This window comes from Melanerpes formicivorus, unplaced genomic scaffold, assembly GCF_026170545.1.
Source record: "Melanerpes formicivorus ecotype bairdi unplaced genomic scaffold, bMelFor1.0.p_v2 SCAF_246, whole genome shotgun sequence".
In the NCBI taxonomy this organism is placed as follows: Eukaryota; Metazoa; Chordata; class Aves; order Piciformes; family Picidae; genus Melanerpes; species Melanerpes formicivorus.
The window spans coordinates 276263-304086 of record NW_027142598.1 but is presented as its reverse complement, the minus strand read 5'-3'; the positions used below and the strand labels follow the sequence as shown (position 1 = coordinate 304086).

Below are 27824 nucleotides of genomic sequence, written 5' to 3'. Positions count from 1 at the left end.
GACCGGCCTGTAGTTTCCAGGTTCCTCCATCTGACCCTTCTTGTGGATGGGGACCACGTTGGCCAGTTTCCAGTCATCTGGGACCTCACCTGTGAGCCGGGACTGGAGGAAAATGATGGAGAGTGGCCTAGCTAGCACATCCGCCAGCTCTCTCAGCACCCTAGGATGGATCTCATCCGGTCCCATGGACTTGTGAATATCCAAGTGGCTCAGCAGGTCCCAAACCAATTCCTCATGGATTTCCGGGGCATTACACTGCTCCCCGACCCCATCGCCCAGCTCCGGAGGCCACTCGTCCTGAACTCCTGCCTTGCTGTTAAACATTGAGGCAAAGAAGGTGTTCAGGACCTCAGCCTTCTCCTCGTCTTCAGTCACCGTGTTCCCCTCCAGGTCCACTAGGGAGTGCAGGTTCTTCCTGCCCTTCTTCTTATTGTTAATATATTAATAAAAATGCTTTTTATTGTCTTTGACTGTGGTGGCCAGCTTCAGTTCCAGCTGGGCCTTTGCCTCCCTAATTTTATTCCTACATAATCTAACAGCTTCCTTGAACATACCTCGAGAAGCCTTCCCCTCCTTCCAAAGGTGATACAGCCTCTTCTTCCCCCTTAAATCCTCCAGGAGCTGCTTGCTCATCCAGGCCGGTCGCCTTCCCCGCCGCCTTGCCTTCCGGCACGTGGGAACCGCCAGTTCCTGTGCCTTCAAGAGCTGCTGTTTGAAGTAGGTCCAACCCTCCTGAACCCCTTGGGGGAATGTAATTTTTATAGGACAGTAATCAAAGTGATCACAATTTATTAGTTAGGAAGAAGGAAATATGGGGAGCCATGATCAGACCAGAAAGAAAGAACACATACCTTAAGGACTGATACCTATTGGGTCAGGATGGTATTGGATATGTGGTAAAAATGCTTATAAGGTATTACCCTTAGGCGGGTAAGGAAGATGTGCTATAGGACTGGCCTGTCCTCATATCTTTATAGTAAATCAGCCACAGGAATTACTCAGGAGCTTTGCAAGAAGAACCAAGAGGGGAGCAAATCCACTACCAACCAGACATAGCAAGTGTCATAGTTTTGCTAGGAGGTTTCTACCTTGGCTTGGGGTTAGTGAACTTGAAAAAGCGATGGTAAATTTTTCTGCTACAGCTGAAATTGTGATGAATGCAAGCAGAGACGCAACAAAAGCTCAACAGCTTGAAGTCAATAGTCTCTCAAAAGGAGCTACTGAAAATAGGTTGGTTTTGGATTTCTTACACGTTGTATGTGTAGTCATAAATGTAAGCTGTTGTAGTTATGTTAATCTGTAGTTCTGTTAAGTGATTGTAGATCACAATCAAATATTACATCCAATTTCTTTGGATGATACTTCTTGTGGATTTAAAGAAATATGGGATAAGTTAACTCTTGCATATCGAATATGAGTTGCTTTAAACAATTGTTTGTAATACCTGTTGGAATAATTGTAATACTGATCTGTGTAATTCATTGTAATTGTTGCTTTAAAATGGTAAGACCTTTAGGTAAAATTGTTTATGCCAATAAGTTACAAGCAGATGGTTATGATCTGAATGTGATCGAAATAGAGGAACTTAATTATGATTCAATTAAGAAGGTTCTGAAATATCTGGAAATTTTAACACAAATCAATGGTGACAAAAAGAAAATGGGGGATTGTGATGAATATACTGGTGATTTGTGTTAAAATTATAAGACTTAGAGTGCACTGGCATTAAGGGTCAGGATCTTGTGAGGCCTGTTTAGAGGGTAAAGGGAAAGAAACCTATCTTGCAGACTTGCAAGAATGCTGTCTGGTTAATTGGAGACATCATGGCTGAGAAGGAGCTGTCTTAAAGATAAACATTCAGAACTAGGAATTTGTTTTCTTCAGATAAGAAGCCTGCACAATTGGGCATGCGTGAAAGTGGATGCTCTGACCCTTACCACACTGAATTTAGGGAGAAGGGATTTGACCACCTATTCTAAGACTCATTATCATATGCCTGCCTTCTATTTAGCATAAGTTTGCTTATGTAGATGATGTAACTATATAAGATGAAGAAAACTATTGTAAGGTTGCTTTTTGGGTGAAGTTTTGTACCCTCACATGCCCAACCGGTTGCTTTGCTTGCTTTTATTGCTTTTATTGCCTTTTTACGATCTTGTAGTGCCAATAAATGTGTTACCAAAAACTTTTACCTGGAGTCATCTATAACAACAGATAAATCATTTCTGTGACCAAAAACCCCTAACAAAATAAATCTTTGCTGGAGAGAAACAATCCCCCATCAGCCATTTGGAAACTAGTCTTTAAAAGAGAAATGACCTAGAAGTGGTACTCCTGGGGAGTGGGCTCAGATACGTCCTTGTGTGGGGGTCTAAAATAGACACAGCCACCAAGAGCCAGACTGTTTTTAATGTGCCCTTAACAAGTAAGAGGATGAGGAGTGAAGTACAACTTCTAGTAATGTTCCCTAAATAAGGGAGCCCGTGGTGTATGTCATCACCAAGAAAAAGGCTGGCTGAGGGGCCAGACATGCATTAGTCAGAAATTCCTTCCAAAGGCAGGTGGTGGGATAATTTCTGTAAAGCTTGTGGTTTAGAAACTGCTGCATGGAGGAAGCATCAGAAATCCCAATCCTCCTCCCATCTCTTCCATGTTTAGCCAGCCAAATTATTCAGGGATTAAAGCTGACTCTCAGAGAGAACTGAATGCAGGACTGAGTCTGCTCCATGGGCCTGGGAATCTATGCATTCCAGAAGGGTATGTTTGTAAAACAGCAACACCCCTTCCCGTGGCAGAGGCTCCTTTCATGTTTGCTTTGTGTTCTGCAGCTGGTTTCATCTCCTGACACCTGCTTTAGTCTGTGGCTTTCTGGAGGCTAAAGGACACTGTAGCCAGGTGCTGGCCTAGATGTTTTCAACACCTTCCAGATGGATTTGGGCTCTGGCCTCTCTCTCTTTCAGTGATGTATTGATCTGCAGCATAAGGCAGGTTTCCTGCCCTCCCTGTTATCTGCAAAGTGAAATGTCACATCTTGTCTCAGATCTGGGGCTCTCGCCAAGCTCCACAACAAGAACAGTTCATCTTCCTCGGTGTGCTTGGATCACCTTGTTCATGTTACACAGCCAAGAGGTTTTCAATGGCAGTGCTGCTTTTTTGTTCCATTCATAGAATGGTTTGGATTGGAAGGGACCTTGAGGATTATCTAGTTCCATCCCCCCTGCCATGGGCATGGACACCTTCCACTAGAGCAGGTTGCTCAAGACCCTGTTCAACCTGGCCTTGAATGCTGCCAGGGAGGGGGCAGGTGATGTTCCTAAACATCACCTCTTCCCAGTGCACTCCATTCTTTTTTCATCATTCTAGGTCAAAAATACTTTGGTTTGCATTCAGTGTTGCAGAATTGTAAGCCAGCTTGCATCAAATTCAGTGTATTTGCTTAAGAGCTTGATGATTTACCAAGCTGTGTGTTGACTGTGACTCGATGATCCGTGGGGAGCAGTCTGTCTGATTTAGTGTGTGTCTGTTCATCAAAGATGGATGATTGCCACTATGTGTCATGAAACTTCACCTGACAAAACCAACTCCATAGCAAAATAATGCTGTCTCCAAAGGGCAATAATTCTTTGCTTTCTTGTCCCATATGTTTAAGGAGCTCAGAGCAGCTCAGGTATTCTGGGAAAGATTTCTCTATACTTCTTCTGTTAACAATGAACAAAGGACCATCAAAGCTTTTGCCAGCTCGCTCTTAGTTGTCAAAAGTCTTTTGTGAGAGCCTAGGAAAATGGTCTCTAACTGCATAAAATCTGTAGGATTTAGACTCCTATCTATGATAACTAATGGGAATTAAGGGGCTAAATACCTTTGGGGTCTTGGATTTGTTGAATGAAATCTTAGGTCTGGGGGATGAATTTTTCCTTTCCCTTTTTTGTTTTAAAGTCACCCTTGAGTGAGGAAAGGTAATGAGCTAAATGCTGGTTTTATGGGGTGAAGTTATCTTCCTGCAAAGTAAACTGTAATGGGTTGGGGCAAACCCCCTCCCCACCACAGGGCAGAAACAACGACTCAGACAAAGAGATTGCAAAAGTGATGGAAGGTTTAAATAGAAAAACAATTTAAAAACAAACACCAATGAAAGCTTTACAGAGAACCACAAGCACCATGACAAAGAGAGAAATCCCAGAACATGCCCAAGAACATCCCATCCCCACCTGGGGGTACACCCAAACCCCCCTAGGGCTCTTTCCTCCCCCCCCCCAACCCAGCCTCGGGCCTGGGCAGGCCCAAGGGTGGCGGCTCATGTCATTTTACCTAGGCTGCAGCTGGAGACGAAAGAGGAAGTGAAGACCCCGCATGGACATTTTATAGTGGAGCAGGGCATTATGGGAAATGGAATACCTGGTCTCCTGTGACCACCCCCTGGGCTGGGCCCACCCCTTGGGACCTCCCAGGTGTGGTCTATGCAGTGGCATCCGGGCCAGCACCCAGCCTAAACCACCACATAAACCCAGTGCAAAAAGGAAATGGCAGTCTTGGAAGAGACCATGGGTATCAGCTGGGGATGCCTGCCTCTGCTGAGGTGATCTCTGTTGAAAAGTTGGTGCTGCTTTGCTCATTGATGAAGGGTCTCAGGGGATCTGAGCACCTGTGCTTCCTGGAAGACCAAAGCAGTGTAAGATGTGCCTAGATGACAGACTGCTGCTGTGGGAGTGGAAGATGAGTTGTTCATCCTTAACAGGTGGGTTTCCTGATGTGCTTTGTGGTGTGCTTCCTGGTGCTCTTCCTGGTGTGCTTTGTGGTGGGCTTCCAGGTCTGCCCAGGAGAAGGCAGGTGCAAATCTTTTCCTCCCTGCAGTGTTTGTGCATCTTTAGAAAAAAACAACCCATGACTAGCTAGTAGAGGGAAAAAATCATAGGGAGCAGATGAGAGTGGAGGACTTCAAAATCTTAACCATGGAGCAACAGTTGGGCTCCTTTCTCCTTTCTCTCTCTTTTGTCATAGCATCATGTTTCTCAGACTTGTCGTTACCACAGCCATAAGGTGCAGGACGCCACTTTGTACCTCTAGGTTGCACCAGTAGCCGAAGTGTAAGGCATGAAGCTGGACAGAAGGCACAATGAGGCTGAATTCCTCCTTACAGAGGATGGATGGATCCCTGTTCTTGGGCAATAATCAAGCCAAGGGGATTTTGTAGAGTTTGGATGCAGAATATTCTCAGAGCAGAAAATAAAGACCCTTCCTGCCAGGGTGTTCCTAGTTAAAGAAACAAGACAAATAAACCTTACCAAAACATTTATTCCAACCAGTTAAAACTAATGACAAGCAAAGTAACTTCCTAAATATATCCTAAGGGGGGGAGGGGAGGGGAACCTAAAGTGGGAAGGGGTTTCTTCTTAACCTATCTCCCTAATACCTATGGTGGGAATCCTCTTAATAACTCTATACTAACTTCCTAACTATATCCTATGGGGAGGGGGGGGAACCTAAAGTGGGAAGGGGCTTCTTCTTAACCTATCTACCTAATACCTATGGTGGGAATCCTCTTAATAACTCTCTAATAACTTCCTAACTATATCCTATGGGGGGGCAGGGGAACCTAAAGTGGGAAGGGTTTTTCATAACATTTCCAGGTCTCTGAGTTTGTGTGAACTTTGAATCTTCTTTCTTCTTTCTGTCCTGGCTTTGTTCTTGATGTAATTGTCTTCCACTTCATGTAAGTAGCCTTCAAGGACTCCAATCTGCAGTTAGAAAGAAGTGGTGTCAGAAGCTCGTCCCTTCTCTCTAGTGAAGCTTCAAACATTTTGGCAATTAATTTCTTTCCAAACTAACTGTGACTAAAAATAAGCTGTCCTGGGTGGACAATTGCATTTCTATCTGGCTGCTCTTGTTTCCTTCACTCTCAGTTTGCCTGCATCAGGGCCACTAATACTATTTTCCTTTTGCACCTGCACTTTTCTGACTTCATTACACCTTAGATGTTACACATGAGACTTCCACCCCTGTTCCAGAAAATTCCTGTTTCTTTCCCATCCTTTGCTTTCCTTTTTCACAACGGCTCCAGGCATTCATGAAGCACTGCATCTGCATCACAGCCCCAGAAAGAGAACAAATTAGGAACCAGTGTCCTTCTAGTAATTCAGGAATAGCCAAGATCGATACAAGAGAGCACACCAAAACACAGCAACTTTTGAAGCCTGCATGCTCTGAGAACAAGAGCAGTTCCCAGTGGCTGTGGCATGGGCTTGGATGACTTTACAAGACATTACAAAGTCATTTACATCAAGTAACTGTTGTAGCAGCCAGCACAATACTACTCAGCAACACATCCACTTTCCAGCGACATCCTATGAATCTCCCTCCTTGCTCCTCTGGCTGACCCAAAGCCTAGCAAGTCTATGGCCCTTTTCCATGGCTTGGTTTTCAATGAAGAGATAATGTCAGTGGAAGAGCACAGTTCATCAGAGAGTGTTCCCCTGTCACTGCAGAAGGCAGAGATGTAGTAAGCAGAGGTGAACTGCCGGAAATCTATGTGCCTGGCTAAAAGATTATAGAATAGGTCAGGCTAATTTTACTTCATTTCATATTCACATATATTACTGCAGCTTTTGTTACATCCTTATCCTTATGTGAGTTACATCTGTTCTTTGATTCACTCATCCATGTTTGCTCTGCTTTCAGATTGATGAAACAGGCATTCCACTGAGCTCAGCAAAGGATGGGCATAATAACTTATCTACATGGCAAAGTATGTGATGCCCTTGAGGTAAACTCCAATGTGAAGGCTTTATGAAGTGTTTCACATGTGGAAGTGTAGGGAAGTGTTTATTTGCCAGCTCCTGTCTTTCCTTTGGCTGTTCAGATGATGTTAAGAGGATCCTGTGAAACTGCCATGGAAGCCTTAGGGGCTAAGCGGAGGACAGAAGTAGAACCACATTATTGTCTGCATAGGGGCAGCAGAGCCATACTGGCACTTGCACTTACAGAGCTCTCTCTATGGATGTCAAACATTTCTGGTTGATAGGCTCTAGACTATTTAGTTAATGAAATGCCTCTCACTGTAACATTGTGAAGCTTTATTAATTAATTGATTCTTAGGAGATAGGAAAGCAGTCTCTTTTTTTTCTTTTACTGTTTTATTTTCTTCTCTTACAAGCTTGTAGAGAAGTAAAGGCCCTGTGGAGCAAAAGGGAAGCTTTCCTGCCCTGTTATGTGTCTGAGGTACTCTAAACCCCTTTGCCTCTCTGCAGCTGCTATACAGTCCTGCAGTGGCCATGCAGAGACCTGGCTCCATGAGTTATTCAGGGTCAAGCTTTATTGCCAGTTCCAGCAGTCATGTTCATGCCAGATGTCATCACCATCATCTACAACTCTATCAATAAACCAGCTAGTCAATATGGCCAGGGCTAGCTGTTATGGTAGTGTCCCCATCTGCTTAAGACCCAGGGGCTGGACTGAGTTTTGTGGGGTCAAGAAGAGTGACCAGATGAGCTCTTCTGAACCTCTCTTGCAAGTTTCCTGTTCATTGCTGCTGAGTTCTGTGCACCAGAGGTCACTGCTCAAACCACTGGGCTAAATCAGTCTCGCTAAGTAATTCACTGGTGTGAAGACTTAAGCCTTTCTAAAAGAAAGGCTCTGATGTACTTTCCCATAACATTATCTTCTGACTAATTCAGGAGGGTTTCCCATTCATAAGGGTAGGTTCAGAAAAGTCCATTCTCATTTAATGCTGCCTGTGTGATATTTAAGTACCCTTGTGGCTCAACAAGTAACACAACTTGGACAGAGCCAGTAGCTAAAAATACTGTTCCTAAGCCCTAGTATGGTGCCTTGAATCCTCTGTGAGCCAAGCAGCCTGGCCACCAGCAAGTTCAGCTTGGGAATTAGGGACAATTACAAGCCTGTTTGTAGGAATGTCCATGTTTCTTAAGCAGACTGGGACTCAGTCCTTCTGTTACCTGCTTCATAGGTCTTGTACCCAGACATGTTTCCTCAACTTGCTAATGCCAAGCTCACATTTTATCCAGGGTACTGCAAGCAAAAGTGTCAGTAAAATCCTGCAGAAGAAGGATTTTGAGAGACTAACCTGGTGCTTTTTTCCTGCCCCTGAGGTATTCTTCAAGGATTTCTAGTATCCTAGATCTCCTTTGGGTACAACCTCTATAGAAGGGTATTTCTTAATCTCCCAAGGTAATCTAGGCTCTCCTTGGTCAGGTAATATTGAGAAAGACATCTTCTGTGCACTGATGTTCTCATTGCTCCAGCTAATGACAAGGTCATTTTTCATCTCTTTGTATTTAAAGCTTCCAGAAATAATTAGCCCCTCTGATGAACTACTTTGCTTCAAAACATACATTTGTCAGTGAATTGGATGAGCAGCACAGCACCCAAACCCATTGAAACTACACACATATTACTGCTTTGTCACTGCTGGAAATGCACAACGGCCCAGATTCACTTAAAACTAATTTGATAAGCCATCCACTGCAACACAAGGAAGTGTTTGTGCGTCAGGCCTTGTGCCTTTCTGTGGCAGAGTTCAGCCTGAATGAATTTTTTTCTGTCTGTCTCCAGAAAATACAACTCTGCCAACAGTGGCTTGCACTGCCAATTCTGACAGAGCCTTTAACCATGTGGAGAACAGGCACTGCTGTAATTCCACTGCATTCCAGTTCAAACTTGAGTGCTTTCATGAGGTGCAACAGCTGTTTTGATTGCAAAAGCCAAACTCCATTGGTGGTAGTGTAGCTGTCAGCTTTCTGGAGTTCTTCATTTACAGCTGCTTGTATAAACTCCTTTATGGTCTTTTGTTTTTTGCTTTCCAATACATGTAAATTAATTCAATAGCAAAATTACAAAGAACCACCTTGTAGCTAGGCCTGGGTGATGGTTCTTTGAGGGCTCCTACAATCAGCATTCTGTGCCGAGCGAACTGTGAAATCCTGAACTTACCCACATGGTTCTAGCACAAGGGACATGTGGTAATCCACACCACATCAGTTTTGAATCATCAGATTTAGTCCTCTTTAGTACTGTGTTAGAGCTCTTGAACCCAGTGTAACATTCTTAATTACAGCTGATTAAAAACCACCAAAACCCACAATGCAAACCAACAAGAAATCCAACAGAGAAACCCCAGAACTCCCTGAGTGTTTTCCTGTCTTCTCTATTTAAAAAGCCTTTGTTCCTAAGAACATGCTGACTGTGCTGACATTAAATGTTGGGGAAAAAAAGTAAAGTACAACAGAAATATTTGATGATGGTTTTCATTCCTTTGTTCTAATACAATAATAATAAGACTACAATTCTATTATGAAACAAAAGGGAGTGCTGTTGGGAACAGGATGCCTCAGCTCAAATGGTTGTCTGAAAGGCAAAACTATGTTCAGAATGCCAACAAATTTTGAAGCCCCAAATTGTGCAACAGAAGAGTGTAGATTTCAATGCATTTCAGTAACTTTTAGTCCCAACTGTTTAATTCTGCAGAGATTCTGTCCATTTTTAAATGCTATTAGTCTTGATATCTATCAAGACTACATTGAAAGCATCTAGAGAAATTAATCCATGCAAATACACCAAAAGAAAATACTTTGTTCTACTGAATTTACAATGAAATATTAGCCACTGTTGAAACTGGGGGGAGCTTTTTGCATGTATCTGGTTATCAATGTTTGCTCTATCTGGCAGGAAATATTTAGGTAATTGTATAAATATCTATCATTCATATCATATGTAGTGTTTGTGTTGCAAAAGATTCTCATACGATCTGTAGGCAGGTGTGAGAGATTTAGAGACTATCCTGGGCAATGTAAAAGAGGTGTGAATATTTATCCTGCCCTTCCCTCATGAGCATTTGAAAGAGCTGAAATGCTCTTTTGTCTATAATTTTGTGCACTTAGGTTTTGGTTACTTTCTGTACATCCTGTACTTGGCAAACTTTATTAAGAGCCACTGATCTCACAGCTAGCTGAGGCAATACACCTGCTCAGACTTTCTCTCAGAGGAGATGCCTTCTGGAAATTTCATTCAAATAACTTGGAAACAGGGACTCTGAAAGCACCTTGACCCTCAACCTCTGTGACTTCTTTCAGACATACCCATCCTAGTTACACTGACTTAGTGCAGCTGGGATTTGGGTTTTCAGTATCTCTCTGTCAAACCGAAATCCCAAAGAGGGACAATTTCAAGTCCCACCAGTGCAAGAACTCAAGCCCTTTCTATTCTCCAGCCTCCCACTGCAGCCACAACTCAGAGTGAGTGTGTGTCATTCTGGATCTGATGGAGCCATAAGACACAGGGTAAGGCCAAGGCCTTGGACCATTAGTACCATTATCCCTTCCTGGGGATGTGTTGCTACCCCTTTCCTCTCCAGTAGCTGAATGTCGGTGGTGTGAGTGCCCAGAGCTGTGACTCATTCTGGTTTGGAAGACTTTGTCCAAACCTAACACTGCTATTGCATCCCAGCCTGCCCCACTCTTCATTAGGTCGAGCCAGATTCATCAGCAGAGAGAACCAAAACAAGATGCCCTGTGCTTCACAAATCCTTTAAGAAGTCAATTGCCCAGCTGCTGTGCAGAGACTCCAGAAAGGCATTTGCATGTCTTTTACCTCTCTCATCACCAAAGCCTCAGCTGAGCTCTACTAAGAGACTTCACTTGTTGGATTGAATTTTATTCCCTAACAACTCCCCCTCTCCCTGCAATTAGCACACTACCCCATCTGATAAAGATGGAAGAGAAATATGATTATCAACCACAAATTCAGCCTTTGAGGTTGGGGATATTTGTTGTATTAGATAACCACAGGAGACTATTAATATGAACAAAGATCAACCCTAGATGCTAAAGCAAATAGTAAGTATCTATCTGTGGCTAGTGCCTGAGCTCTAACAGAGTTGAAGGCACACAGTCAGCTTTCAAATGGCACCTGCTTTCTTTTCTGCCTTTGAACAGATAGGACTCAGGGGGACATTTACTCCCCAAGGAACAATATACTCTTCTACCCTTTGCTGCAGGTTGTTACCTTCTGAATTTCATTCCACACACGTTGGGTATCAGTGTTTCCTCTGAGGGTGTCCGTGGCCTCTGCCATCAGCAACTCCAGCTGCGGTACCAAGATAAAAATGATCACTGTGGAATTCACACCCAAATAACTTCTCTAAATACACAGATTAAAACCTCATTAAAAAATCATTTGTACACTGATGATTTTATTACTCATCTGTTACACAATGAGCACTGCCACCTCATCTTTGCTTCAGCCATGACTCTGTGTTATTGTGGATAGAAAATACTTAACAATGGGGGGAAGAAATCCTCTGGAAATTCTGTATTGAAGCCTATATGTTTTTAAATATTTATACTTTGGAAAGGAAGGCTTGGCTTGTAAAGAACAAAGGGTCCATATTTCATTCTTTAGCTGTCTGGGATATTCTGTGTTGTACAGGAATGCTTTTTAGTATTTTCTCCCAAGGCTAATGTATCATAATTTAAAGCAGCATGTAAAACCTCACAAGAGGACAACACTAAAGCTGAGATGCTTTGGCTGTAGCTGGAAGTATCTAGCTCATTTTGCCTGCTTTTACTATCCCTTTTCTTTGGCAAACCATCTCTTTTCCCCATAATGCAGCATAACAGAGCATAAAAACAAGGCTGCCTGTTTCTAGTGTATACTGCAAAAAGAAGCTGTAGGAAAATCCTTGCTAATCAGTCCTCAGTGTTAGAAGGAAGGCTAAAATTCAGGTCATCTGTACCATTTCCTCACTCCAGTACCCTTCCAGGTCAGTCATAGCATTGCCTCACCCTGCACCCTTCCCAAACACTTGAAAATGTTTCAGTTGCTCTTAATTCACTATCAGAAAGCCAAGGGTCAGGTCCAGCATATCCTCCTGCAAGCAGCCATCAGTCTCAGGGTTTTAAGAACTAACTAGGAGAAACTTGTCTTTAATGCCTGTAGCTGTGCTCTAGAAGGTCTATTCCAAAACATTTAGCTGGTTACAGTGAACCCAGATGATAGTTTTGGAATCACTTCCCGAATTTGTTACTCATTACAAGTAATTGGACAGTATAAGCAAAAGCATTCATAGAGAAATTGTCTCTTCTTGCTGTCCCTAGATGGGCAGCAGTCTAAGATGAGTCCCTAAAGTGACAAATGCACTCATCTGTGCAAGATGCAAAACCACTGCCCTGAGCTTCACGGAGCAGATCTGTATTTCCTTGAGTTTACCTTTGCATTTAGGTTTTTGAAGCTCAAATTCTATGTGTCCCAGCACTAGATAAAGGATGCAGGAGTCTTCTTTGGAATCTCTAAATCAATCTGCTGTGGTTGGTGCCAGCCTGCTTTCTGTGCTTGTGCAGCCAGTAAACTGAATCTTATTGGCTGGATGTTAGGAAGAAGTTCTTCATAGAAAGAGTGATTTGCCATTTTACAAAGGGAAAACAAAGGCATAGCAGGTAGATGGGTTTATTCAGAGACAGGGAGTATGTTGTAGACAGAGCCAGGAAAGAAAAGCTTTCCTCTCCTTCCCCTCCTCTCCTCAGCTTTGTCTAGATTTGGCCTGTTTGCTGCAGGTGGCTTCTGATGTTAGCTATCCTAAAGTAGCATGATCTGAATAATTGCAATCATTCTTACAGACTGATTTGGGGACGTTTGGGGGAAAAGAAGAGGTTTTAAAAATGTGCCTACAGATGAGTCATGCTGGTTCTATACAAATCATCCTTGCAGGTGATTAGCACCTCCTCTGACAAGGCACTGCAGCAGGATTTTAAAACTACTTCAGGTCTGCACATTGGAAAAATGACTTCCAGAGCAAACTGCAGCAGAGTGTTCTGCCCCATCCCTTCCCTGGCTCCCTGCCTCCGAAAGCCAAAACCAGTGTGAAGAAATCAATACTTACCAGTTGGGTATCCTCCTGACTGAGGTCCTGCAGGTAGGGGATGGTGGCTGCCTCAGCCATCACTTGCTCAAGCAGCTGGGCCTGTTCCTCGAGGTGCTGCATGCGGCCAAAGAGGCTGGCCTGCTGCAGCTTCTCTACTGCTCGTGAGCATGGGCAGCGCTTGTCCTGTTTGGTCACAAACGCAAGTCAGTTAGAAGAGAGTCATGGAAAACACAATCATCCCTGGAGTCCCTAATGCCTTGAGGCTTATCATCACACATATATTTGTGCTGGTAATACTACACACAATATGGCATTCAGCACCTTTAAGATAAAGCTGCTGACAATTTCTAGAGGGGGGAAACAAAAATACTTTCTCGCCACAATCTCTCTAGCAGCACCAGAAAAATAAATACATAGTCATAATAGATGTGAAGGGGAGACAGGAGAGAACAAACATGAATGCAATTGTTTCAGTTGGAGATGGCTTTTCCATAATCCCCTCTGTTCAATATTACCTGACTTTTATGGATTGCTTTGAAAGTTTCAGCCAAGAGGCTGAGGAGACAGTGCAGTGTGTCAGCTCATGGTTTGTTTGCAGACTAGGCAAATCCATAGTGTTCCAATACATAACCTCAGGGGACTAAAATCTGCAGAGGTGGTCTCTGATCCTCCAGGCAGCTAGGCACATGGCAAATTTGAAGCATGTGAACAGAGAGACTCAGCCAAGTGCCTGCAGACATGATTGTAGAAGCAACTTGCTTCTCTGTGCATCTTCTAACTGCCAGAGTGTACCTCCCCTTCCCCCTGCCTCTCCTTTCTTCTAGAATATTTCTCCTCTTCATCTACCTACCACTGCGGTGCCAACACTCACACTGACAGCATTTGGCTACCTTGCTTTGCTGGACCTTACATGATTCCTCTTTACTACTGTCCCAGTTTCTCTTGTCTTCAGCCAATTGATTATTTGATACATCATACTAAAATATATATGCAAAGCCATGCCTTCACTATTAGCACAGATAAGCATGAGAGCATTTGAATCCATTTACATACTATTGCTGTAGTGATCTAGACATAGAAATTGTGGTTATGTCTAGGAAGTTAACAGATCAGGAACCTGCTAGATTTGCCTCTCTGCAGATGTAAACTGTGTTCAGGCAGATAACTATTATTTTCACTGATACTTATTTATCTTTAATCAGTGATCTACTGAAGAACAGCCATAAAAGGAATAGGACCGCAGCCAAATCAGCAATTAATTTTGGGAAGCTGCTAATTTGGTTTTCCTATTGAACTCTTTACTATTATATTGAATTAATTGTTAACTAAGGTTGATCTAAAAGGGGGAAAGGGTGGGAGGGAAGCCATGGGATTTTTTTCCAGTTGTTACTTGAACAGAACAGCTGAGCAAAATGTCAGGCTTTGAAAAAGGCTGCTCTGCTCCATCTCTTTTGTTAAATCCTTACCTTTTATTTGCTTTAGGTGGTGGAGTCAGCATCACTGGAGGTGTTTAGGAAGAGACTTGATGTGGTGCTTGGTGCCATGGTTTAGTTGATTAGATGGTGTTGGATGGTAGGTTGGACTTGATGATCTCAAAGGTCTCTTCCAACCTGGTTAATTCCATTCCATTCCATTCCATTCCATTCCATTCCATTCCATTCCATTCCATTCCATTTTATGCAGGCACATTCCCATGGCCAATTACTCTTTCTGTCAAGAACTTTCTCCTCACCTCGAGCTTAAACTTCCCCTGGCACAGCTTGAGACTGTGTCCTCTTAATTCTGGTGCTGACTGCCTGGGAGAAGAGATCAACCCCCTGCTGGCTACAACCTCCCTTCAGGTAGTTGTAGAGAACAAGAAGGTCACCCCTGAGCCTCCTCTTCTCCAGGCTAAACAACCCCAGCTCCCTCAGCCTCTCCTCACAGGGCTTGTGTTCAAGGCCTCTTCCCAGCCTCGTTGCCCTTCTCTGGACACCTTCAAGTGTCTCAGTGTCCTTCTTAAATTGAGGAGGCCAGAACTGGACACAGGACTCAAGGTGTGGCCTAACCCGTGCTGAGTACAGGTGCAGATTGACTTCCCTGCCCCTGCTGGCCACACTATTTCTGATGCAGGCCAGGATGCCACTGGCACTTGATTGTGCAGAAATTTGTACTAGGCAAGGATCAAGTGTTACCAAAATGACTATCAACATAGCTCTTGTATCAAGTCTAAGGATTCAATAACAATGCTGTTCCTCTTATATCTATATATATATATAATAGAAGAAAACTAAACTCTAGAGAAACTACAAATACTCATGGTACAGTTAATGAATATAATATCTATTAGAATTGTAAAATAGTGTGAAAGGAAAGACCATGCACTAGAGACTGATGGCAGAAATGAAGCTAGAATCTGGGAGTTCCAGACATGAAAATAACCAGAAAAGAAAGAGCTGAACTGGTGTTTCCATCAGCTAAAGGAGAGAATCAGGCACTGCACAGGAAAAAGACCTCTGGTCAGCAGTTCTCTGGAGTATTGCTGATAGCTCCAGTCAGCTGTGTTTGGAGAGGTTAATTTAAACCCAAGCACCATGGAGCAGAGAAGCCAGCACGGTAGGAGATACCTCTTTGGAGAGAAGTGTTGTTTGATTTGTCTATTAATGAAAATGCCAAGAGCATATTATTCCTCTCAATAAACATAATGCAGGGCTCAAGTCCAAAGAGAGCAAGCAACTGAAAAGGGAAAAAGAGATAAAAGACAATGCTAACAGAAGGGCCATTGTGTACAAATAGGTACGAATAAGAGTAGGCTGGCAATTAAGCTTCTGACAATTCAGGCTGAAGGTCTACAGTGTGTTTCACCAAACTGAGAGCAGGCAGAAAGCCCAACTAGTTCTTAGATGGATTTTACTCCATTTATGACTAGGATATTGGGTGACACAAAGGTGGATAATAACATGTTACTTGACTTGAGGAGCCAGGAGAGGCCTGCCAAGCCTCCCTTCTCAGGAATTACTGTTGAGCCACCTCTAAGAAGGGAGACTGGGACAACCTTCTTACAAACTAGTTTTATCACTTGAAGAGTCCTTTTCTGAGGACCTGACTTAGTATTAGTAGGAGACATCAGCAAGAAAAAAGGATTTCTGTGATCTCTGACACGTGAAATTGTATGTCTGACACAGTCTAGTTAGCATGGCACTAAAGCAAGGAACAAAATGGAGCCCCATCTCCACCTGATCATCAGTGTTTGAAAGCCAGAGAGCTGTGTCCCCAGGTAGAGCTGTGTGCATTAAAAGAAGAAGCAATCAGTTACTGAAAGAGAAAGAGAGCTCTGATCAACATGAAATAGGCTCACAACATTTTAGATGCAGCAAAAGGTTTTTCTTCGCTATTCTTGAAATCAGCCCCAAACCTTTTAGTGCAAGCACTAAGAAATGAGTATATTGAGTTATCAGCTAAGAAAGCAGGGAAAAATCCTCTCTCATCACCCTGTGTCTGTTGGGGGCTTCTCCAACCATGAAGAAAGTAAAGGCCAAAAGAAAACAATTGTTTCTCTGCTTGACTGCCCAGAAAAATATGAGGCCATGCTACGTAGCTATGGGAAACAAATTGGGCATCTGTGCCAACGTGCACTCTGTGGACAGAGCAATGCTAGTTAAGTTTATAGTAGGGTGAAAGTCAATAAATCAATAACCCACAGCAGACTTTTTTGGAAGGGATTAGAGGAGGCTGAACATTGTCGGAGGTGGCGTTTCAGTGACAATGGAAAATGCAGAAAGAGAAAGTAAAGAACTGCTGCTGGCAGGAGAAAAATTCTGCAGGGAGCTGAAGCACATGGTGAGAATTACATGAACTACAGCAGAATTCAAGAGGCTACTAAGCTGCAGTCAACAAACCAAACCATAATAAAGGGGCCAAGCAATCATATGAAGATGAAACAAACTCGTGTAGGCAGAGTGAAGGTTAAGTAAAGAGCAAATTTAAATGGAGACTTCATTGTCAATGAGTTGGTAGCAAAGGAATCAACAAATTCAGGATGTGGAGGCATAGCTGCATCCTGGTTAGATATGTAGTAACATATTAACCATAGAATCATAGAATGGTTTGGGCTGGAAGAGACCCTAAAGATCATCTAGTTCCAACCCTATGCCATGAGCACAGATAGCTCCTACTAGACTAGGTTGCTCAAGGCCCCTTCAACCTGGCTTTGACCCAGCTTGGAGCCTCCACAACTACTCCAGACAACCTGTTCCAGTGCCTCGCCACTCTGCACAGCTTTGCACCAGTCCAGGCAGATGATGTCAATTGCTCTTCCCTTATCTGTCAACACTGCTACTCCACCCTAGAAGACCACCAAATTTGTCAGTCATCATTTGCCCATGGTGGAGCCACATTGGTTAACACAAATCACCTCCTCATTTTTCATATGACTAGCAGAGTATCCAGAAGGATTTGCTCCATGACCTGGCCAGGCACAGAGGTGAGACTGACTGGCCTGTGGCTCCCTGCCTGTTCTTTTCTTTTAACCTTTTTGAAAATGGGGGTTATGTTTTTTCCTTTTTCAGTCCCTGGGTACTTCACTGACTTTTCAAATATGATGGAAAGTGGCTTAGCAACTTCATCTGCCAGTTCCCTCAGGAACTGCATAGAGATCTTGTCAGGTCTTACACACCTTCAGATTCTTAGGGTGGTCTCAAACCTGATCTTCACTTACAGTGGGTGGTTTTGAATTTCCTCACTTCCTGCTTTTACCTTTTGTAACTGTGGTTAGAGCCTTTTTTGGTGCAAACTACAGCAAGAGTTGTTGAGTACCTCAGCATTCTCCTTACCCCCGGGGAACAGGTCCCCTCTTTCCTTCTGGAGTGGGCTCACATCTTCCCTAGTCTTTCTTTTATCATCGACATGCTTTTCTTGTTGCCATTGATGTTCATACCCAGATTTAAATCGAGCTGGGCTTTAGCTTTCTTGACCTGATCTCTGTCTACTTGTCTACTCTGGCTCTTCTGATTGCCTCTTAAGACAATAAATGATTACATTTTGATACTGTCACTTTCTGGACAGGCTTCACTCCTGTGGTCTGGTATTGCAAAGAGAATTTTTGTTAAAAAGTGAGTAATTGGGTGTTCTCTTGAGGCCTAGATACTTACTGGCGAGTCTCACCTGAAGTGGAGGTCCTCCTAAGAAAGAGCTTTCACCAGAAAACTATTTGCTACATGAATTATCTTTAAACTAAAAAATAAAGGGAATGCTTATCCTCAGGCATCTTTGAAGACCTTCCTTCTAGGAGAGAAATAAGGTCCTGATGTCCAAGGTTCAGCCCTGTGACCTTGTCCCTCCTCTGACCTTGGGATGAAAAAGCAGCTACAAAAAGCAGGTCAGCCTGTTGTGGATGAAGCTCACCTGCTACTGCTAAATACCTAGCACTAACAACCAGAGCAAAGATAGGATGGGCTTTCACTGCAAAAAGGAGCTGGAGAGCATGTGAGAAGAGTGACTCATGTGTCCTTTCCTCAAGAATTTTGGGGTGATACCCCCATTTTTTGCTTTGCTCTGTACTCAAGAAAGCAGTTATCCCTTATGCCACTCCTATTTATAAATGAAGTTTAACTGATGAGTACTTCTTATAGTTTAAACTTTACCCAGAGTAAAGATTTAGATTTCCTCCCCTTCCCCCTTTCTCCTGGTAGGGTAAAAGCAGGAGAAAGGTGAAGTAAAAATCACAAAAGAAATGGTCTGGAATTGGCTTGGAAGTAAAAAGGGAAGTTTAAACAAAATATATTTAGCATCTGAGTGAGAGGGAAAGTTACAAGGGTGTAAGGAAAAGGGTAGATACAAAAATAAATCAAACCAGGCTCAGCTGGCACTGGATTCCCTGGATGCAAATGGATTGTTTGGATGCAGTCCTTAGAAGTGGTCTGGAAGCAACATGGGGATCGCCCTCACCACGGGGTGGCTGCAGGAAGGCAGCAAAGATAGCCTGTCCAGCAGGCAACGTGCAGGAAAAACAGGGGGAAGTAAGGCAATGGCCCCCTTTAAATAGGCTTGCTGGACACGAAGGAGGAGTGGAATAGACCTTTGACTCAGGGGACCCCTCCTCCTGGGAGGGGGAAAACTAAAGCTCTCTCTCTCTGCCCACCTGGCTCAGGTTCTTTTGTCTGCCTGGGGGCTGGGATTTTTTTCAACCCCCTCCAGGGATGGCTGTAACCTGGCATAGTACTAAAGAAAAAGTAAAGCAAAGTGGCTGGTCAGCCTGAATGCAAAGCAGAGTCTGCCATACCCAATATGTGTGGTAAGTTTAACTCTCAGCTTTAAGAGCACCACTTTGCATGTCTGGAATGCCCCCCAGTAGTTCTGCTTTTCTGTTGTCGAGGCTTTACGACTATTGTTTAGCTCTAAGTCTGAATGAAGTTCTGCCTTGCAAGCAGCACTGTGATGTATTGCAATAACAAGCAGAAAAAAATCCACCATAATGTTTCTTTAATGCCCTTGGTGTCCTTCAGAAAGCGTGTGTGCTGAAATCTGTGTGCAGTAAACACTTTCCCTCTACTTAAAAAACAGACAGCAAACCATTGAGGTCTGTAAATGTGCACATCATGCTGTGAATCATATGGTGGGGCTTGTTCACCTTTACAATCTGAGCAGTCTAATACAGCCTCCTGGCCACTGTTTCTCCTGTTATGTAGCATCATGTGCCCTTGATATGGGACTGCAGCAGGAGAACAGCAAGCTTGGTGTGTACAAAGCAGTAGAAATGACCCCAGTGAAATGTCTTGATAGAATAATCACTTATTAGTGTGGGTAAGCTTCACTGGAATATGAGTAGCTGAAGGTTTGCCTGAGATTATATAGATGTATAATATTTATGTATATATATAAGGCAAATAATCTTTGTGCCATGTATATCTGTATTTCTGGTTAGTGTTTCTGGGTAGATGAGGTCTATGGCATTTCCCCACCCGCAGCAGATGATACTGTGCAGGGACCAGACTGGGACATTCTCCCTCAAATGCTTCCTGTGTCCCAATACACAAGTGTCCCCTTGGTTTAAATGGGACTGGCTGTTCTTCACAAAGAAGGGGGTGGGGGGCAACAGAAAATGCTTTTTTAAGCTGCTTTTTTAATCTTTCACTTCACATCTTACCAAGGGGTGGGGGGCAACAGAAAATGCTTTTTTCATCTGCCTTTTTAATCTTTAGCTTCACATCTTACCCACAGTGGTATAAATCATATTATGAACACTAGGCTGTGTAGCTGCAAACCTGAGGTGGCAGAATTGACTACTACCAAGAGTTGCTATGGCTTAACAAACTCTGCTTTAGCACTGAGATTTGTTTGTGTTGGTTTGTAAAGGAAAAAGAAATCTGCTTAGGAGAAGCACTTTTGATTGTGTGTTTGCATCTGCAGATGAAGAAAAGGGCAGAAAGGAATGTTTGTTCTGTTAAATCCCAAACATAGTCTATTATCATCTTCAAGCTGTAAAGCTAGAGTTTGTGTCTGAGGTTTGTCTCAGCAGAAGTTTTTCATTCAGTGTGTGTCTGAGGGCAATATGGTGGAATATTTCTAGCCTGGGGAAAATGTTGGAATACTTTCAAGGAGGCACAAGTGGCCAAATCTCTGCTAGGTCCATAAAGAGCTTTTAATCACCAGTAGCAGTGCAGTTCTGGCTCTGTGCCTATCTGTATTATCAGGTAGAATTGGCTTTGTCATTTGCTCTTTGGGTCAGAGGTTCTGTCTTGCCCAGATCATTCGATGCTATGAAAACTGTCAGGAAAGTGAAAATGTTTCCCCACATAATGGATGTGGAATTAGCAGCTGTTTGATCTAACCCAGTGATCATTTCTTCTGTCTTGAGGCTTTCCTCCTCTTCATTAAAGCTCCCATACTGACCCTCTGGTGACTGCTTTTACATCTACAGGACTGTGGTTAAGACCTGTTTACCCATTCTTGCTGCTGCCGGAGGTGGCACTGGGGTAAACCTTGCCTGAAGCATGAGTCGAGTTTGCTGCTGTCTTCAGGGTGCTGGGATTTCACCCTGTATCTTTGAGAGCTCTCTTCTGTTTCAGCAAGAATAGTTAAATGTATGAGGTGAGGTCTAGAGCTGGTAGCAAATATGACTGTGTAGGAGCAGTGCAAATTCATACAAGTAGTGGGGACTGGCTTGAGTGGTCCTAGCACACTACTCTGCTCTCATCTCTTCTATGGTGAGTTTGTTTGCTCTTCTCTATTTGGGGATGACAGATACACTATGTATCAGATTGAATCCTGTGGTCCTATCCCTCTATATCCATTTACACAACAAGGTAGTTATGGGGAATCCAAAAGATACCTGATCTCAAAGCTTTTTCTCTTCTTGATACTCTCTGTTACATCCAAAGAGAGTAAGGTCCAAATTTTGTTGTTGTTTGTTTTTGTTTCGTTTTTTCCAGAAATGAGTTTTGCCAGAGCTTTTAGAAAGACCAGGGTTTTATTCTGTACCCAACCCATTGTCAGGTCATACTTCTAGCTTCTTAAATGTTCAAAGTGCACACAGCAATACCAGATACTTCACCTTCCCAAAGATGCCACTGCTATTAGCCTGAACATCAAGAATGGGCTTTTGGTCATCCAAAGCCAACAGCACATGTTTTAAGGAAAGAACTGGAAAGAAGGAGCTGCATGTTCCCTCGGGGTTGTCTGCCCTCAGCCAGCTTCACCTGCCTCACTTTGATGCAGATGCTTGATGAGAGTCCATTGTAGTGACACTCTAAACACCTTTACCTCCCACTAAGGATGTGAGTTCAAGCACTTCCTGTTGTTTCAGCAGCTGCTCTCTGAGAGGAAAGGAGACAGAGCTTCCCCAAATATCTAGCTAATGTTTCTCCCTTGCTAGGGGTTGCTAAGTAGCAGTTTTTGTCAACCTCCTGTCTGCTATCAAAGCCTAAGAATATAAATCCTGTGATTTGCTAAGACACCTCTGAGGAGGAAATGGCTGATGCCTTCAACACACAGAAAACCAAAGAACTGTTATTGCTAGGGAAAAAATGTTAGCATTAGCATTCACAATCTGGGGAGGAGAGGCTTCTTCCACTTATTTTCCGGAGAATCATTCAAGAATTGCATTCAAACAGTCTAGTCTACATGCAAATTTGAGTTTTGACCTTTTGTGCTAATCAAAAGCCACGGTGCTAAAAAGCTGTGTACATTATTGCAGGAAGTATGGAGCAGAATTAACTAATAGACCTTCAATATGGCTGTAACAGATTTGAAGGTTATTTCACATACTTCACAGGGATCAGAATCTAAATAACTAGAAATGCTTCAAACAGCAATTATTAACTCTTGAAGGAGATTCTGGTGGTGTGTGTAGTGTACTTCAGGTATTGTATCTAGTGAGTAGCTTTGGTGGTTACGTGAAGTAGGGATTTAATATCAGAGGCCATAAAGATTTGAGAAAATTGCTTGCAAAGTGATCTCAAACACACTGGGTACACGGTTAAATAATTAGAGCTACTTTAAAAAGTATCTAAAATCCACTGGAACTCTACCTAATGAATTCACTGAGCACTTCTGGACAGAGAAGGAACACGTGCAGAATGAATTACCCACCCAAAAGTACACATCGCTCACACATGCACTGGCTTCTGCCACCACACACACTGCACCCCAGAAACTGAGGTTTATACTCACAATTAACTTGGTGCTTCTTATAAAATCCATTGATGACATGACCTTTTGCCCAACCATTTTCCAATATCTCTCTGCCTCTTTGCCCTTGAGAGTATTGAAAAGTGCTTTCTGGTCTAGGAAATGAAATCACAGAATCACATCATTAACTAGGTTGGAAAAGACCTTTGAGATCATCAAGTCCAATCTGTTACCTAACACCATCTACTCAGCTAAGCCATGGCATCAAGTGTCTCATCCAGTCTTTTTTAAAACCACTTCCAGGGATGGTGACTCCACCACCTCCCTGGGCAGCTCATAATGTCAGGCATTAGTGCCAGCTATTATTTCCTACACTTGAAAGAGCTTTTCCAAAAGTTTCTTCAGGATGGCAAGAATCACAAGCCCATAAACTGTGTTCATTCAGATATGTTTGCCATGATGGATCTAGCAAGGAGATGGGTAAACTGGAGGGGGAGAGAGGATGATGGGGAGAGCTGTCTGGACAGTCAAGGCTGCTGGCACAGAGACATGGGACACGAGGACCCCCCTAGCCCCCTCATTTAGCAAGGCTCATGGAGGACACCTCTGAGCTATGCCAGCTCTTAAGCAAGTTGGAGTACCTGAGAGCAGTGACAGTCTTCTTCGTGTCCACTTTTCCACGCATCTGCCAATGCCTTTGCTTTTGAAACCCAGTGTCAGTAAGTGCAGCCCAGGAGGTTCAGATGGCCACTTAGCTGACTGTGGCAAGATGTGAAATGCCTCAGGATCTGGAAGAGGGAAATGACAATAATTTCCACTGTTCTATTTCTTTTCAGTTGTAAGAGAAGTTACTTAATTTGAAGGGAAAAAGGAACTCTAAGGAGGAGTGAGATGTAATCCAGAAAGCTTGCCACAACAAAGATGCCTAAACCAACCCATCCAGCTAGAACTGGGTTTGGAAATTCCAGACTTTGCAACCTTTTAGATCAATGCCTTAAATTTCACAGATCCATAAGAAAAAATGAGTTTCTTCTCTTTATGAATTTTTCAATGCTGATCATCCAAAGCATTAAAACCACTTCAGTAATACAACATTCTGGTCTTTTAACTGCTGGTTCATTGTCCCCTGAATTTGTGAAGTTTGACTTCCTACAGATTTGTGCTTTTACCATCACCACCACAGCCCCCTAGGCTTCCTGGGTGTCTTTTCTGACCCACTCAGCTGGCATCTGACAGCCTGTGCTGTCCAGAGTCTGTGACTGCTGTTGCCAAAAAACCTGTGGATCAGCTGAGTCGGACCGCCCTGACCTCAGTGAGGACAGATGCTCAGAACAATTGTCTACTTCACCTTTGCTTAGGGATCCAGACCAGTCCTTTCCTCCCTCCCACACACAAAAAATAAGCCTAGATTGAATGTCAGTGCCACTTCTCACAAAGGAGTGCTCTGTTTTCAGTGTGCTCTGCTTTTAAGATGCCAGGCTGTGTGATCCCAGTGACAAATGGAGAACCCTGCTCAGAGCTCTCTGGACTTACCCCTATATAAATCAAAGAGAGTGGACCTGATATTTCCCTTGCAGCATATTCTGCCTCTGATGGATTCTCAACTTTGCAACAAACTGCATTGTACACTTGGATTTAAATGTGTATCTGCTCCTTTTCCTCGGCAATAAGGGAAGCTCTGAAATGGATTCAGTCCTTACACTCCAGCAGAGCTTGGGCTAGAATTGGGCAGATAATTGTTACAGAACAGGAAGGTTATTTCAAACCACATGGTTGTGAGATGCCTGGTGTCTCACACCCACTGCTAGAATGGGGCTTATCTTACATTTTTAATTTCACCTAGGTGAGATGCAGACCTGCAGGTTGAAAGTTCAGCGGTACCCCACCAACCATGTGCTGAACTCCTGACGTGGGATTGCTTGTTCAGGGGCAGTGTGATTTTAAGGTCCTGTCTGAATAGATCAGTAACTCCTACTGCTTCGGTTGACTTCACCTAACACTGACAACAGTTATCTCAGCATCAAGTCTAAGAAAAAGAGCCACATCTGCTCTGAGAGTTTCCAGGACAGAAAGGAGGTCATCTGGAAGCAGTCCCAACTGCATAAGGCTCTCCACAGCACTGTACTCTCAACCCCCTGATAGACAGAGTGTTTTTTCTTGGCTTTCTATCCCATTTCATTCCTAGAAAATTCAGTGATCCCTCAACCTGCTCTATTTAGTCTGTTTTATAATTGAGTAATGGAATATAGGACTGGGTTGTTTTATCTCTCACTCCTTCTCCCCCTTCTTCCTTTCCCTTATTGGGAGGAGTAAGAAAGTGACTGGCGATGCTTTCAGAGTCATTCAGTAATTTATGAAGACCAACTGGGTTTCAGTGCACACCATGCCCCTTTTGCTGCTTATGTGCTCCTCAAAGTCTCACCCTTGTTGTAAATTCAGAGTTGTATGTGAAATATGGATTTATCTTTCTAAAAATCAGGTTTGGGAAGCTTTATTTTATGCTCCTTTTAATGCCAATACTTTTGTCCCAGGAAATTCTCCACAGTCACCTAAGCAAGTAAATGGGAGAGTGGGATTTTACAACCTCTGTGTCAAACAAGTCCCCATTTTCCCTCTTCAAACAACCCCAAAGCTACTGCCAGAAACTAAATACATGGGTGATCTGCAACTTGAAAATCATGACAGTTTCCTACAGCAAAATGAACCAAACAAGTTTACTTGTGTTAAGTATTTGTTTATAATGCTTGCTTCCCTAATGCCTATTTGTGGTTTTCAAACAGTTTTTCTTCTCCTTCCCAAGGATTCAATGTGTATACTTTTGGAAGTCTTATGTATCTGTAGAATGAGCTCAGTAGAGGGGCAACAACTAAGCCACCATCTCTGACCTGAGTATGTAACTCTTGGCAAGAAGTGGGTGGCACCTCAACCCTTTAGACCACCCTGCTGGCAGGGTGAGATGCACATCTAGTTTATGTGATGAAGACAGAGGCTTGCCAGACTTTGACCTGAGAAATGCATTTTTCCCTTTATGTTTCTCAATCACCAACTCAAAGCCAGGTGTTTCCAGGGTCAACTATGTTCCAAGTTAACGGTAGTAAGCAATGCCTTTTATCCCCCTGCCTCTCTTTTGCCAAAATATCATTTCCATTTCTCTTGAAACATGGCTGTAGGCACCAGAATTTCAGTGTCTGCTCCAGGAGATGCTGTTTGAGTTCATGCTACCGGATGACAACAGGCTCTGCAACACCCTTGTTTGCTCTGGATCCTAGGATCCTACTTGTCTTTAATGGGCTAAAGGGAACCTGGTTATCTATTTCCATCCTTGCAGCTGAGATGCTCTCAAAGCTGGTGGTCAGTCCCTTATGTTTGTAGAAAAGAGGATATTTTTGTGAAGTAAGGCTGTGATGCAGGGATGACCATTGGTAACTGATGGAAGTCTACAGAGATTGGCATCAACTTGGATCTCACTGTCACCACAATACGATGCCAATCTACCTTTGAACAAAAGATTAGTTGCAACAATGAAATCCCACAATGGGAACATGAGGCTCCCTGGATCAAAAATCATCTTTATAGTGTGAAGTCTGTACTTCTCCTAAGGACTGAATTGATTACCTAAACCATGTACGCTTAGAGAGCAAATCCCAGAAGTTAACTACCCGTCCTCCAGAAGTTTAGAAATGCCTGGATTTCAAGCTCCAGACTCTCTCCAACTCTTTGTAAGTCAGCCACAGACACACAGGGCATACAGAATAGAAGAGAATTAACCAGGTTGGAAAAGACCTTTGAGATCATCGAGTCCAACCTATCATCCAACACTATCTAATCAACTAAACCATGGCACCAAGCACCCCATCCAGTCTCTTCCTAAACACCTCCAGAGATGGTGACTCCACCACTGCCCTGGGCAGCCCATTCCAATGGCCAATCACCCTTTCTGTGAGGAACTTCTTCCTAACATCCAGCCTAAACCTCCCCAGTGCTTCTGAACAGGTGAACCTGTTACCTGTATACTGGTGCTGCAAGTACTCAGGGTTCCTTTTAGCAAAAGCACGCTGGATCTTGTTTATGTCTTGATGCTTTTCTTCTGTCTCCAGTGGTGTGTACATGACTGTATAAGAGGTCTCGGCAGTGATGGCTTCTTCAATCATAGCCTAAGGAAAAGGCAAAGGGATCATACATTTCATGTCACTTGCTGGCCAGGGTGTTTTTAAGAAAAGAATACTTACTTTCACAGATGATAGTTTCCCTTTAATAATTGCACAGTCATGTAGAGATAACATATTTTGGTCTTGAATATTAATTAGAGGGGAATTTAAATTACTTCCAGAAAACACTGCCTCTCTATAGTCAGAAAATTCATTTAATGGAGAAAGCACATTTGTAAACAGTCTTCAGTGCAGCAAGCCTATGTCTTCAATGAGGAGCAAAGGATTAGATACATTATCTTTTAGATGAAAAGAAAAAAGTGATTCCACGTTCTCTGAAGGTCACATCTTTCATAGGAGGGTTTTATTCGGTCCTTGGGAGCTTGTTAAACAATGCTAAGCATTCCTACTACCCCTTGGGTTGGCATGAATCAGACACTATGCCTATACGGAATATTAGTCTTAAAATATTGCATTTAAACCCTATTTGCATTAAGAGTAAAATTCACTCTTGTGCAGAGGGCAACACGAAGCTTATGAACCTTGCCATCCCTTAAACATGACTCAAATGATGCATTGCGCTGCTTTTGTGTGGAGAGGTGGAGTTCACACTGAGTGGACCCCAATGAACCAGTGCTGGAACTGCCAGGATGAGCTACCAGCCTGGAAACAGTCTTGCTAGGTACTCTTATCAGTCAGAGTAAGTGAGGTGGAGCTCATTTTCTCCTGTGTTGGGCTCTGGGTAAGACTACGTTCAGCACTGCTTTAGCTACAGCTGTTGCTAACAAAGCCTTGTCTCCTTGACAAGGGCTGTCCTTTTGGGGGAACTCTAAGGCTTCATTGCTGTATGTTGGCAAATGTGTAGACGTGGTTAATAGTGGCAATGCCAACACAAAGTTACCAGAGATGGTCAGAAAAGCATGGGAGGAAAAGATACTAGTTTTTAACAGGGTGGTATCAACCTTCCAGATGGCCTTATACACTGAAGTGATTCACAGGAGGTATCATTATGGGACTAGCTTGGTGTTTTATTGACAAGTCCTCACTTTGGTTCTCCAGCCTAGCCTCCACTTATGTAAAATTATCCAAGACACACTGTGCCTCTGTGGGTTGCTTGTTTAGCTGACATCTGCTCCCACCAACCTGGAAGGGAGGGTTGAGTGTGCCAATTTGTTATGTATCTGTGTCCTTCTCTTTCA

The 27824-nt window shown here is 43.2% G+C and overlaps 1 protein-coding gene across 1 annotated transcript; it reads right to left on the bottom strand.

The window, feature by feature from the left end:
- Positions 1-5123: 5123 nt before the first annotated feature.
- Positions 5124-26628, bottom strand: LOC137458468 (spermatogenesis-associated protein 16-like). The gene is made up of 6 exons (XM_068169941.1): positions 26484-26628; positions 23119-23265; positions 22520-22632; positions 12890-13054; positions 11017-11097; positions 5124-5735 (listed from the first exon to the last, which is right to left on the bottom strand). Exons 1-6 carry the CDS (start codon positions 26626-26628, stop codon positions 5613-5615), a joined length of 774 nt encoding a protein of 257 aa, XP_068026042.1. The 3' UTR covers positions 5124-5612.
- Positions 26629-27824: the final 1196 nt, after the last annotated feature.